The sequence below is a fragment of the Lissotriton vulgaris genome, chromosome 1_1, assembly GCF_964263255.1.
Source record: "Lissotriton vulgaris chromosome 1_1, aLisVul1.2, whole genome shotgun sequence".
Classification (NCBI taxonomy): Eukaryota; Metazoa; Chordata; class Amphibia; order Caudata; family Salamandridae; genus Lissotriton; species Lissotriton vulgaris.
The window spans coordinates 260866683-260880487 of record NC_141685.1 but is presented as its reverse complement, the minus strand read 5'-3'; the positions used below and the strand labels follow the sequence as shown (position 1 = coordinate 260880487).

At 43.3% G+C, this 13805-nt stretch overlaps 1 protein-coding gene across 1 annotated transcript in view; it reads left to right on the top strand.

Annotated features, from left to right (window-relative positions):
• Positions 1-13805, top strand: part of LOC147746875 (uncharacterized) — a 144714-nt gene that overhangs the window by 104652 nt on the left and 26257 nt on the right. Inside the window, exon 3 of the mRNA XM_086952280.1 lies at positions 9764-10075. Within this exon, the coding sequence (XP_086808406.1) occupies positions 9764-10075 (312 nt within the window). The remainder of the gene's footprint in view (positions 1-9763; positions 10076-13805) is intronic.

Below are 13805 nucleotides of genomic sequence, written 5' to 3'. Positions count from 1 at the left end.
TATCCTGCTTGGGGGTATGCATGAGAGCAAAGCTTCATTGGGAATTTGATTGTGGAAGCCTGCACTGGTTTGATTTTCTGTTTCCGTACAGCTATGAGGAAGCCTTTGGTGGATTCTCACAGTGATGTGCTTCAGAGAAAGCCTGCATTAGTTTTCTATTATGGTACAGATTCAAAATCGAGGACCATGGTGGCAGGCCTATGCCGGTCTGGGGGCCCGCTCTGTGTCTCTCTCGGGGATCCGCTATTCTGAGCTCATTTATGCCCCAGAATACTTAAAATCATCCAGATTTACTCTCGGGAAGTCTGCCTTAATTTTCCGGTGTGTCACAGATAATCGGATGTCTGCATTGATTTTCTGTGATGGTATAAATGTTAGGAATCCTGTAGTGGGTTCCTTTTGAGGTATGTTTTGCATAAAGCCTACATTGATTTCCTGGTCAGTAGACCTCGTCCTCTTTTGAAAAGTCAATACTTCACAAGGACTTTCCATTTGGCCAGAAGAAATATGGTTTTCCTTGTATTGCTAGAGGGTGAGAGAAATGTCCATATTGCCCTGGGTTAGGTCCATATCTTTGGAGACCTATTTGACAGATCTCCTTTACGCCTTCCAAAGGTAATAATAAAATGCGGCGGTTCTCTTCTGTATTTCTCCAGCCTGTGCCTGTATTTGGTGCCACGGGTTTGCTACTATGATAGAATGCAGCCTTTTCTATCTTAGGGTCAGGGATTTTGTGATTTTTGCATGATTCCAGTCACTCACCAATTCAGATAGAACCTACGAATATACATATCACATTGACCCTCTAGAATTTCCAAGAGTGGAATCAAAGTGGCACCTAGTGACGGGGTTATAAACCATACCTCAGCAGTGAAGACCTGCACTGTCAGTCTGTGCCTGGCACGTTGTATCTCCATGCCCCACCCCATTTGTATTTTGCCTCCATTAGCCCCTCTTTCTTTTCTCTTTCGGGTATCATTAGGTTTGTATTCAAGATCCTTGTCTTTGGGCCAAGATGGTTGGGGTTTCTTTTGAAGGACTCTTTTCCTTCACTTGTACAGTAGCCTCCATATTCCTGTCTGCCTCTGGGTGGGTGGGGACTTCACTTCCAGAGGCATATGTTGGGACCTGGTACTGAAAGTATTGCCATGTTATTTCAGTAATCATCAAGCATCATCAGTCAAAAGGTTATTGTATGATTACTGAACACCTTTACCATGCCTCCAGAATACCAACACACATAAAAATATTGCAGTAAAATCACTGTAGGTGTGAAACATGGGGTGGTCAAACAAGCATGTCGAGTTCAAAAGTGCCACGGATCAGGTTAAAAGCAAGAACTTTATCTATACTACTATAATAAAGCAGAAACTTTCAGGCTTTGAGGCGGGTAAACTCTGGAACCACTGCGCCAATCTACACACCCAATACACCGTTGAAATCGGCAGGGTGTGTAGATGGTTATAGGCTACATAAATTAAAAAAAATAAACGTTATTTAAAATTTTAGATTAAAAAAAAAAGTAGTCCCTCAAAAGTAGCGCCGGCCGCGACGTGGGTGGTCACGTTAGGAGCACAGGGAGGAGCGGCGTCCGAGGAGCGGCGGACATGGCGCGGGGGAGGAGCAGTGACGTCAGGAGCAGAGGACCAGTGGCAAAGGAGGAGCGGCGGACATGGCGCAGGGGAGGAGCGGTGGTGCGAGCGGACAGGCGGGAGCAGCGCCGGCGGGGGTCGGGGCAGGCGGGGCAGGCGGGCCGGGCGGGGGATGGGATGGGTGGGCGGAGAAAAGACAAACGGTGCATTACAGGAGGAAAAGGAGGAAAAAGTGACGTGTAGCCACAGGGGTTTTAGATGGAGGAGCGCCGGCGGAGGTTAGGGGAACCCAAGTCCATTGAGAAGTGGTTCGGGTCGGGGAAGGCGGGGGACGGGCCGGGCGGGGGCCCCGCATAATGGACAATGTAGGGCGTGCGGGGGGCGGGGAAGCTGCCTGTTGCTCCCGGACAAGGTCGGGACGGGATGCTAGTGAGAAGATAAAAACGATAGGTACCGAGTATTCAAATGAACATAACTTTCAAAGTGCCAAGTTATCAAGACTTATCAAATGTCTCAAGACAGCCGAGTCTCCAGACAGAGACCAGCAGCATGAGAAGCGAAGGTGCAACTACTCTAAAGTGCCACTTGCAGGTTCGGTAACATTTATTAACTGGCATATCTTTCAAGGTGCCAAGTTGTCAAGCCATAAAGAATAACCCAGGCCAGTGACACCATGTGCAAGATGCCAGGCCTATGGGCCTGCGAGGTTTATAAACCTGCATGGCTTTTAAAGTGCAAGGTGCCAAGCTGTCAATATATATTCAACCTAGGGGCCAGCTGCTCTGGGCCTAAGTTCGTACTTTATGGTATCTGAGGAATGTCCCGGGGAGTGGGCAAGCGTCTCACAGTAGCCTTCCAGCCATTGCAAAAAAACTGGCTGGTTCCATCGGGACGCCAGATGGAAAGATATGAGCCCTACCTCTCTGCATGTTCTTACACCGCGCTGCAGGGGAGTTGGCTTTAGAAGGGTTCAATGCTAGGCAACAACATGCTATGTGTACAACCCTTTCTAGAGAATATAGGCACAGCCTACGTCCTGGTGAGTTAGCCTTCCTGTGTGCCTTGTATTCCATACCGGTAATGTCCGAAGCCGGGCCAGAAGGATGTTCTTTAGGGCTTGTCTTCCCAAGGCGGCTTCAAATCTGGCTGGCATGGAGTGGTTTCAGGTCGTGATTTGTACAGCCCCACTGCTCCCGAGATGTTTCTGATTTTGTTACTATCGTGCTCATAAGCTTACCCGGTTTTTCAAGGTCCTCTTCAGGTGCTGTGCTGTTACAACTGGGTCCTTTAGACGCCCTGTGATCACATTCAGTGTGGCTATTGCGTTGACAAGATACCTTGACCAGTAGCTCTTTTTGTCCTGGAATATCCCAAGCAAGGCCCCTTTCTTTGAGTCAGTCCTCTCCAGCCGCTTGATGGTTGTATTTCTTACATTGAGTCCGTTTTCGCGAATCCAAACTCCAAGCAAATCAGTCTGTGTCTAGAAGTTGTGAGGAGACCAAAGGGTTTCCTGGTAACAGCAGCTGTCTGGCAGCGCTCTAGTTTATCTGGGAGCATGCCAGGAAAAGCGACATGGCCATAACTTATGGTGGGGAGTAATTTTGTCTGCGTTACTATTTGGATCCCTTCGGCCCTGGGACTCTGGCTAAGGCAAGCTTAGATATGGCTGCTTTTTCTTCCAGGGCCTTTACATGATGGAAGTGTTTGCTGGAGTCTGATGCCGAGGTGATTGCATTTGCACATCGCACTAATACTTAAATGCCATTCGAGCTGATGTTTCTTGGCTCTTTGGCCAAAAACCAGGACTTTCATTTTTGCAGCATTTGCAAGCAGGGAGTTCTTGGTGTTACCAAGCCCATTCATCCCAATTTGGTTATGATCCAATAGCTGTTAAATCAGGAGAAGGGAAAAAGAGCAGATATTCATTTGGCTTCCGTTAGGAATAATCAGAATCAAAGAAGAATGAATCACATGTCCTGTTTTTTGCCAGGGTCATATGATCTCATACTTTGAAGACCCTCATTCACATTAAGTGTACACAACGGTATATGTTGACTCTCCGCTTGGTTGAATAAGTGAATAGCATCATTATTGGGTCATATCGCGTGAGTGCTCAGTTCTCCGAGTGATCTACAGTTCTCCACTTGGAGTGAGACCGTCTGGTTTTATGTCAGTTGTGATTAGAGAATCAAAAGGGATCTAAAAAATTGTGAGTGAGATTAAAATGGTCTCCATTCCTTAGTCCGGTCTTTTATGTACCAAGGAAGGGGCAAAGTTAAAAAGAAGAGGTGGGCTGTGCAAATGTGGAAGAGTTACTGTTCCACCGCACTTTATGTGTGGTCATGATTGATCCAATAGCACCAAGTCATCTGCATACTGAATTATAGGTAATTTGGTGTTTTTCTCTATTTTCCTTCTCCATCTCTGGGCTCCTAATGTCATGGACTATGTTCTGTCATTTGAAAGAAAGAGAACTGTAGCAAATAGATTATATCTTATACGCCATATCCTATAAGGTGGACTTCTGTATTAATACAGTACACATAACAACATGAAAAAACAAATAATCACTCAGTTTTATAAAAATATATATTCTGTTTATTTATATTTTCTTATTTTGTCTTCATTTAATTATATTGAATTTCAAAATTTCATGTCATATTAAATGGATCTGGTCAACAATAAACGACATACAAAAAGGAACATGAATCAACATCAAATGACTAGTTGGTTAAGGGCCTATAGAGGTTGGCAATGCGGTGGGTTAGTAGGGGTCCCCTGTTTTTCCAAAAATAGACTATGTTCTGTGCTGGGCCCACACTGATACACTCACTGATATCTTGGGTTCCACAGCAGGGAACGCGTGGAGGGCTCAGCATGTGTAAGGTCTTTGGATATAATCAACACTGCAAGCTCTGCTTGAGTTTGAAAGGGAACATTGTTTGGCATCATTTAGCAGAGCTCATTTCCTTTTCGGTTAACAAAGGGCTGCTTCATGCGTCAAAGTGTGTATGGCGGCGTGGCGCCCAGACTATTTCCACGCGGGGATTACTTTCGAATGCGGCTGTGTGCGCAAAACGCGTTCTGAAAGAAGAAAGACACAGAAGAGCCATTCGCGTTGAACTTTAACCAATGAAGTCCGACCTCAGCCAACATCTTCAGATCTGTACTGACAAAGAGAGGTGAGAATAGATAAAACAACCCTCACTCTGTAAAGGGTTCACTACCAGAATATCAAGTTTCAAACATCGTGGTATAAAAAGAATGTAGACAGAATATTAGTTACCAAAGTATTATGAAGGTAAATGTTCCCAAGTAAGTGGAGATTTGCTACTTTTTTTTAATCCACATATATGTATATTGACAATGGAGATGTCTTCAGGGTACGGAGCAGTAAAGAATAGCAAATCTGTATTTACGTATATATAGCTACTTTTACAATATTTTGATAGTTGAGGGTGGTAACTGGGCAGACCAGGAGGAATCATTAAGTTAGACTGAAGAAAAATAGAGATCCAGACGCAGAACATGCAAATGGAAGTACGATGGGGCAAAGACAACGGAATGAGGTACAACATGTCTGGCATTCTGTAAATGATACAGGACTCACGCTTCTCACCAGTGCTCGTCTACGTGTAATGGGCAACACCACCACTTGTCAGGAGAGCGGCTGTTATATTCCACCGCAAACCCAGTCCCTACGCCACAAGCTCCTCCTCCAGGCTTTAAGAAAAAAACCGGGCTATAAAAATATAAATTCATTACACAAGTCCCAGCGCCTACTTGCATCAAATCCGCCAGCCGATCCTCAGAAGGACTCTACTGGGACATCTCCCTTAGACTTATTGTCCGACTGCGGCCCTCAATGCACGTTGCGGGCCAGTACCCACTAGGTGAGGTATTTTCCTCCTATTCTGAGTTTTCAACATTGATATGAGACAGAATCAATATTTAACAAAATGAATTTCGCATGCATTTCATTTTTTGTGGGCTTCTTCCCAGATAAATGTACCTTTCGAAAGGCATAAAAGGAAAATGATTAGGGTACTATAATTGCTACACAAGTCGTAATTTCGATCCCCATGCACACTCTTGTTTGTCGATGGATTGGAATTTAGTCATGAACTTTAAATTCGTGCCTGGGTCTCCCTAATTTGAATGTATAAACAAATAGGAGGACCCCACTCTAGTTTAGTAGAGGACGGTGGGGAAAATTTTGGAAAGAAAAACAAACGTCCAGGTTAGTTGGACAGTTTAGATGATGTCTTATTTTAGTGTAGGATTAATGGGTCTCTCCTTTGACACCCTAGGATCATTGATTGTATCTAAAGGGGTATATTCTCCAAAGGGAGGCAAAAGCTATACGCTTGTTCCTGAAGTAACATATGAATGGGAATATTCTATTGTTTGGAAGATTGGATCAACGTTATCAAGGTCGGATTACTAGCAACAACAATGGACAGATTTGTTAAATAAGTTTTCAAACAAATAACCGTGTTTTTCTGATTAAGAACATATCACTACTAAAGTTCGGTAACAGCATACAAATTTTATTACACAATACAATATTATAAAAAAAAGTACAATTAAAACCATTTCACAGTGTACATGATCATCACAATTAAAATACAATAAAAGGTCAAAGAATCAAAAGGTCGACGCGGCGTTTCGGCTTTTTCTAGTATGCCTTCATCAGGACTGATTCTAGACAGTTAAAATAATAAAACACAAAGTTACCAAACAAGTCACAAAGGTCTGTTCACATTATTTGTCTGTCATTTGTTGCTTCTGACCCCCCTGTTTTAAGATACTCTTTTCTCTTAGTTTATATCTGTTTGACATTTTTATTTTACCCAAAAACACATAGTTACATCAGAACCATTCATGAAGTTTCTTCCTAAACTAGGTTTACAAAAAATATGTAGTGTTATCCTTGGTTGCCTTCCCCTTGGATAGGTCTATCACATCTATAAGAGAGACACCCATTGATTCCTTCACTAAAAGAGAAGTACCTCCTATGATCAGGTGCGTACCTTGTTAGTCCAGTTGAATTTTATTGTCCCCCTGGATGGAACTACTTGGTTCTATGAGGAGTCGTCTTTCAATTTGGACTCGTGATGCTTCACTTATATTTATATCCGTGAAGCTGCTCTATCTCCTGAATTAGAGAAAGAATTATTAATGACCCTTTCATGTGGATAAGTGGGTAAGCATATTTAGACTGAAATCAATAGAAGACGCTTTTACATTACATACCAAAGTCATGGGTTCGTTAAATTTCCTTGACTTTCAGACCAGTGTGTCCAGAATTCTACAGTACGAGGTTTAATGCTCTCATTGTATATATTGGGGGTCTTGTTTATTTGTAAACAACTTTTCATAATCATTGCCATCTTATTTGCTATTATAGGCACATACCTTCATACGGATCTGTATCAACCGTTTCTTTAGCTGCCAGGAGGAGCCACCGTTCTAAGTTTTGAACCTTCTAGCTCTGGCCTCCCTGTAGAGATTAATATTAATATAGTCTCTTACTCTTCTTTTATCACTATGCTCATGTTCTTGCATGTATTATCTATATTCACAGAAACACTCACCATTGGAGTCAGGGTGTAGATTATAATGCCGGGTCCCCCTTATCAATTGGGTGACAGAAAATCTCACTTGCAGTACTTGTCCCGTGAGATATCTTCTTCAGTTGGATGATACCTGTATAGGATGTTATCCCAGTATTATGGACTTGCAGTTACAATCACTATTTTTTTAAAATAATAACTATGTATAAATTACATGATCTAAGAGGTATCTTAATTTAGTCATGGTTTATTGATCTACTCGGAATGCAGGTGTTATCTTCAAAATAGACCTTGGTTGTAGTTTTGCTTTATTAACCCATTCAAAATAAATGGTAATCGATCAAAAATTCCCAGGAATTACTCTTATTCAAACCTAAATGCTAAGCAAACTATGAGCCCTCTGTGCCTTCATCTTGTTGGCTTACCGTTCTCGATGTAGTCGGCCTCCCTGCTCCTTCCTTCCTGGCAGCCCTTCCTTCTCTTTAACGCACGGCGTTTTTCGGAATAGAATGATGCTCGCCGTGCGATAACTTAAATACTCCCTCTGGATTCATTGGGTGCCCTACCATCTTCTCTTTCATTGGATAGATGGCGTGGACAACACTCGGTTGCTATCTTGTAACGATTGGCTTTTTTTCGCCTCTATGCATGTTGCATTTTCAGAGCAACCACCCGGCCTCTCAGAAAAATAATATCCCTTTTGGCCAATTTTTGAGGCTAAAGAGGAACTGTACATCAATGCTAGACTATGAAAAACACGCGACAAATCTAAGGAATAAATTCTTAGAAAGAGGCTATCCTAAAAAAATGATTAGACATGCCTACAAGAGGGCTAAGTATTTTAACAGGGATAATCTATTCACACCCAAAGAGGAAACTCAGGATCTCCAAAATTCTATCATGTTTGTTACGAATTTCTCACAAGTGAGCCACAAAGTGAAAAATATCATAAATAGGAATTGGCACCTAATTAAAGATAAAACACAGACTCCGATCCCCAAACCAATCTTCTCATATAGAAGAAATAAAACCATCAGGAACTGTTTGGTACACACATATAGAGAAAAGGGCACTAACAATCAACGTACAATCAATGAGAATCCCATACCAACCGGCACATACCCATGTTCTGGATGTAGTAACTGCGCAAGTATCATAAAAGGGAACACAATACCAGTTAATGACAGATCAGTAAACGTGAAGAGCTTCATGAATTGTATAACCAAAAACATTGTATATTTAATCCAATGTCCATGCCAGAAATCATATGTAGGCGAAACATCGAGAGAAATTAGATTGCGTTTGAATGAACATAGGTCACCCTTACGGACCAACAAACTAGGGGCACCACTGACTGAGCACTGGAAAAATGCAGGACATCAAATTGATGATCTAAAATGGTGCGGCCTAGAAAAAATTACAGGTAGTAAGAGAGGAGGTAATCTGGACAACAAAAGGAAAAGGAGGGAACAATTCTACATGTCCTCTTTGAACAGCGTAAGATGCGGCCTAAACTCAAGAGAGGATTGGGAAAAGATAATCCTAAATTGAAAATGCATTTGTTATCCAGTGTGAGTGCAACGAGTAGTAGTCAACTCCGGTATATGATCTTTACTTAGTGGATATGGTAACTTATTTAGATTGCGTACAGACTCCTGCCGCAAACATTTAGTTCAAAGCTTTGGATTTGCTGATATGTATATGGGAATTTCCTTATAAGTGTGATATTTTCAGATAATGGAATGGGAGCAGGCCACACAACATGAACAAAATGACTTGATGTGTTTGAAATTCGCTTTGCTAAGTATTCAGATTGTGTTTGAAGATAATACAAGAGACCCATGTAAGGAAGGACCAAGAACGTAGGCTTTGTACATTAAACCCATTATCTCTAAATAGTGCGCCTCCCCGAGAGGCGTAACCGGGAGAAATATTATTTCTCACTGTTATTTCCTCTTGGCATTTGTGCTGCTGAATACAGCAAACATTCAAAGAGGAATCCGCCAATGAGGATTTTTTTGTGCAGGAAGAAATACCTTCCTGCAAAATACCTTCCTGCACAAAACCAATCCTTAGATGCATATTTCTCTTTGAAGTCTCTAAACATATTCTGGCACAAGCGTTAGTAGAAAAACTTTACCAATGTCTGCTAAAATACGTCTCTTCTGAGTAGATACTTAAGAAGCTCAGCGTTTTAGTTATTATTGTGTTGTGTCACAAGGGCGCCTGCCTTGGTGCTAGGCAGCTACAAGTTCGCCCGCACGAGGAGAGGGAAGAAGTGCCTCATATCTTAAAGGATATAGTGCATGTCTGCTCTCTCTCTCGCACGTCCTCTTGCTGTGCTGCGTGAAAGAATTGCAACTCTGGCCCTATGTGTTTGAGAAGGGGGCCCTCTGCCTTTTTCTTTTCTATCAAAGGTAATATTGCTGCATAATGTAGTTCGTCCATGTGTTACTTGCACTGGGTTGTTTGTGAGTATTCATAGAAACTATCAAGCTAGACAGTGGTATTTTTTCCTCACCCGATTTTCACTGTATCCAGTGCTTCTCTCAAGAATGGGAACATTTACTTTAACTAATCCTACTCTGTTTCCAGAAACCATTGATCTATCTACACCTGAGACGTCCCTGCTCACTACTCCAGGACCTGCCAGTCCACAAGGAAACCTGACTGGAGAGACCACGCAAGATGCAGTTGACTCAGGAGAGACCACGCAGCACCCAGTGTCCTCCAGAAGTACTACCACGGAAGGGGCGACCAGCATCCGAGCAACTACTGCCACCCGGTCTACCACATCAAAAGCTACCACCTCTGTCCCCACCAGTGCGCAGACGTCAGTCAACCAGGTGGCGCCCGCTGAAGGGAAGCAGGAGCCCTCCGTGCTAGATGTAGGCGATGATGGCAAAGGTGAGCAGGGTAGAGCATCTTCTATGTTCCGATATATGTGGGTAGAGCTTGTGTATGTGGGGTGAGTGGGAAGAGTCTAGCCTATGCTGTGAGTGGTGTGTGTTCTGGTGAGGGAAGTAGACTAGACTGCAAGGATTGTAGACACGGAAGGCGTCCAAGATAAGGCCTGGGGGGGGGATGCTTGGGGGCAGATTTATCCAGACTTCGAGTTGGTGCAAAGTTACACATGAACTTTGGGGGCCCAAAGAGTATCACTAAAAAGCAATTTGTACTACTTTGAAGTCAGGTAGCGTCCCATGGGTGGCACCCACAGCCCATCACCTTTGGTGGCTGACCTCCCTTGCACTATATTTTAATACATCTCTCCTTAGCTTTTAATCTGACTGGGGTGGTTGAGACCAAATAGTTTCAGAGTGGGAAGCTGGAGCTCAGGGTGTCTTGAGTCGGCTGGGTAAAACCAGGCGGTGTGCTAGATAGGAGAGCATAGCTCAGGGCGGTCCGGCCGAGCCCAGGGGCGCGATCAGTGGGATTGGATGGGAGCGTCCATGGTATGTTTTGACCTGGTAGAGCCTGTGGTATTTTCTTCAGGGGTAAAGTCGGATAAATTGGACCTGTAGAGTAGATCAGAAGGTGGATATAGATCCTAGGGTGTGTCCACATAGTATTGTGGAGTTAGAGGGCAAAGTATGTTTTGAGGCAGGAAAGGGGGCAGAATGTGGTCTGAGGGTGCAAATAGAGCCAAGGTGTGACCTGAGGGGGCTGGGTGAATTAAATACGACAAGGGCTCATTGAATGCTATTAAAAGTAGATTTTTTTTATCTGAGATGTTTTGATGATCTTACATTGTATTTTACTGTTCATTAGTCCGTCAATAATTTGCGGAAACCGCAAATTCATGGCATTTTGTTTCGGGGGTTGATGCCAAACGAAATAATGACAGAATAACCAAAACTTTCACAACTCTACATAACGAAGATACGTGAGCAGTTCATAAATTGGCCTACTGCAATTAATAATTTGTAAAAAATTCACAGTGGTATTTAGTAGCATATCTATTGGCTGATATGTTTTCATTGTCTTCCCATGTAATCTAACGGCTTCTTGTAACTGTAATAGTAGATGTTACCCCTTGAGGGAGTCCCCAGGGAACCTTAACCGGGTTAAATAACTTTATCCATTGTTTAACATTTTCTGGTTTCAAAACATATGTCCCCTCCTCATGGCAGTGCTAGAGACAGCAGCGGGGCCCAAGATGGTCGCTATCTCCAACTAGCTGTCGCTAACTGGTGTTAGCGACAGCTAGGTAATAGGGAGATCATTTTATCTCCGCTTTCTTGGCTTTTAAAGCCAAAAAAGCGTAGCTAAATCCCTTGATAATATGCGCCCAAGATTTCAAACCATTTGTGGAAGCTTTACCAGAGAGCCACACATAGCGTAACGCCTATGGTGCGGGTTTTATTTGCAAGTAATATATTTCTGTTTCGTTCTAAGGCAGTTAGTTGAAAGGTGGAGCTTTTCTCATTCTAGCCTTTCGACATGAGGTTCACAAACGTATGGCACATTTTCTTGCACAAACACACTGGCGAGTCTGGTGCACAGGCATTATAGTTTTCTGTGGATCCAAGCTGGTGAAGTTACTAAGAAAGACAGTGGTAGAAATCCCTTTTCTTTGCTGCCATGTTTGCAGAGGCGAGGTTGGGCTGAAAGTGCCAAAAACGTCAGGAAAGAACACAAAAATACCCTCATGTCTAAATGTACATCAACAATTTAAGCGTGTAGCAAACAAAGGTGTCACAGTGCCACCTGATATTGACAAACTCACAAAATGAAACCTAACTACAACTACTTAAAATTACTTAAATATTGTGAATTGTACCAATAAATAAAAATTAGAAAAGCACCGTAGGGGGGAAATGCGTCATGCTAGTCCCTTTTTCCAGGTCCACCAAAACATGGAAACAAAAGAGCAGTGGAGGACTGTGCAAAAAACACACAATAAGAACAACAAAGTTTAGAGGAAAGAGGAGAATAGGAAAATTGAGGAGAAGAGAGAGCTTGCCTCCCCCTCAGGGAACAAAAAAGGAGAAAGAGGGGACAGTGAGGGAGAGAGTATTCCACCTAGAAAAAAAAGGATGGAGTAAAAGGGAAGGAACAGAAAGGGGGTCGGATCATTTTAGACAGAGTCCAGGGTTGGATTGAGGAACATGGGATCTTGAGCCCGCTCCAGGCTGGTTTCAGGATGTGTACTTCGACTGTGGACCAGATTTTCAGACTTCAGGTATTGTACTGGAAAACGGTGAGTGTGGAGGGTGGCAGCCTCTACCTCATCTTCGTTGACCTGAGGTCTGCATTTGATCTGGTCCCTAGGGATAAACTATGGAGTGTACTGTATACCACCTTATCACCTGGATGTGTTAATGAGGCTCCATTCTGAAACCTATGCTCAAGTTGGGTGTGGGAAGTATGGAGGATTGTCAGCTCGCTTCCCGGTGAAACCGGGTGTGCGCCAGGGGTGTGTCCTGCCCCCCCCCTGTTTTGCCTATATATTAATGGCCTTATTGATTATTTACTTGGAGTCAAGGGCACGGATGCCCCGAGGCTAGTCATAGGTCGGGTGCCCACATTGATGTTCGCGGACGACACTTTGTTGTTGTCCAAAACATCAACAGCATCCAACGGACCTTGGATGGCTTTGCCAATTTCTGTGCTCGGAGGGGTTTAGAGATCAATTTAGCTAACACCAAGTTTATGATCTTTAATCCTCCTAGGCAGACACGCCCAAACCCATTTTTGGATGGAATTCCATTGGAGAGAGTAAAGACCTTTGAGTATCTGGGTATTACCCTCGCAGAACATCTGGAATGGGATACTCAGCTAGCAAAGGCTGCTCTTAAGTTAAACCAAGTGGCGGGGGGGGGGATTCCGAAAATGCATAGAGTGACTGAGTTTAAACCAGCTGCTCCTGTTATTGAAATTTATAAATTACAGGCCAGAGTGGCATTGTTGTACGGGGCGGAACTGTGGGGGCACCAAAAGCCTTTCAACCTGATGAAGGTAGAACACACATTCATGAGGAATATACTGGGCCTACCAATGAGTACTTCGTTGGTACCCCTCCGTATGGATCTTGGTCTACTCCCCATTGAGGAGGAAGTGGCATTACGACCACTCGAGTACTGGAGAAGATTATGGTCAGTGCCAGAATTAGTTGCCTATAAAAACGAACTCTGGGAGGTATGGGCTGCACTGAAAACAAAGAAAATCCCGTGGCTAACCCACATTAAGGCAACTACTATTAAGATTGGCCTACCCGAGCTCTGGGAAACACCTGGTGTAGCTTGCCCAGCGCTAAGTAGGGCGGATCTGGTTCGCCACTTCAGGCACCATAATCTGTCGTCCCTGCATGCAAGTTCCACAGTTGGAAGACTGACAATTGAGTTTCTTCAAGTAAAAGAAGAGTATAAAAAGGAAGATTTTTTAGATTTGATCTACCCATCACTAGTGAGGAAACTATCATACAATTCAGGATGGGTAGTCTTCGGCTTAGGGTGTTAACTAGCAAATGGGACACCAATAAGAACACAGAGTGTCCAGCTTGCAAACACAACCCTGAAAATGAAATTCATGTCCTGTTTTTCTGCCCTGTTTACCAGGCCGTACAGAAACGTTGGGTGATATCAATTTGCAGAAACTTAGGTTTTAGACTCTGTGCACACGCTTTTAGAGTTCT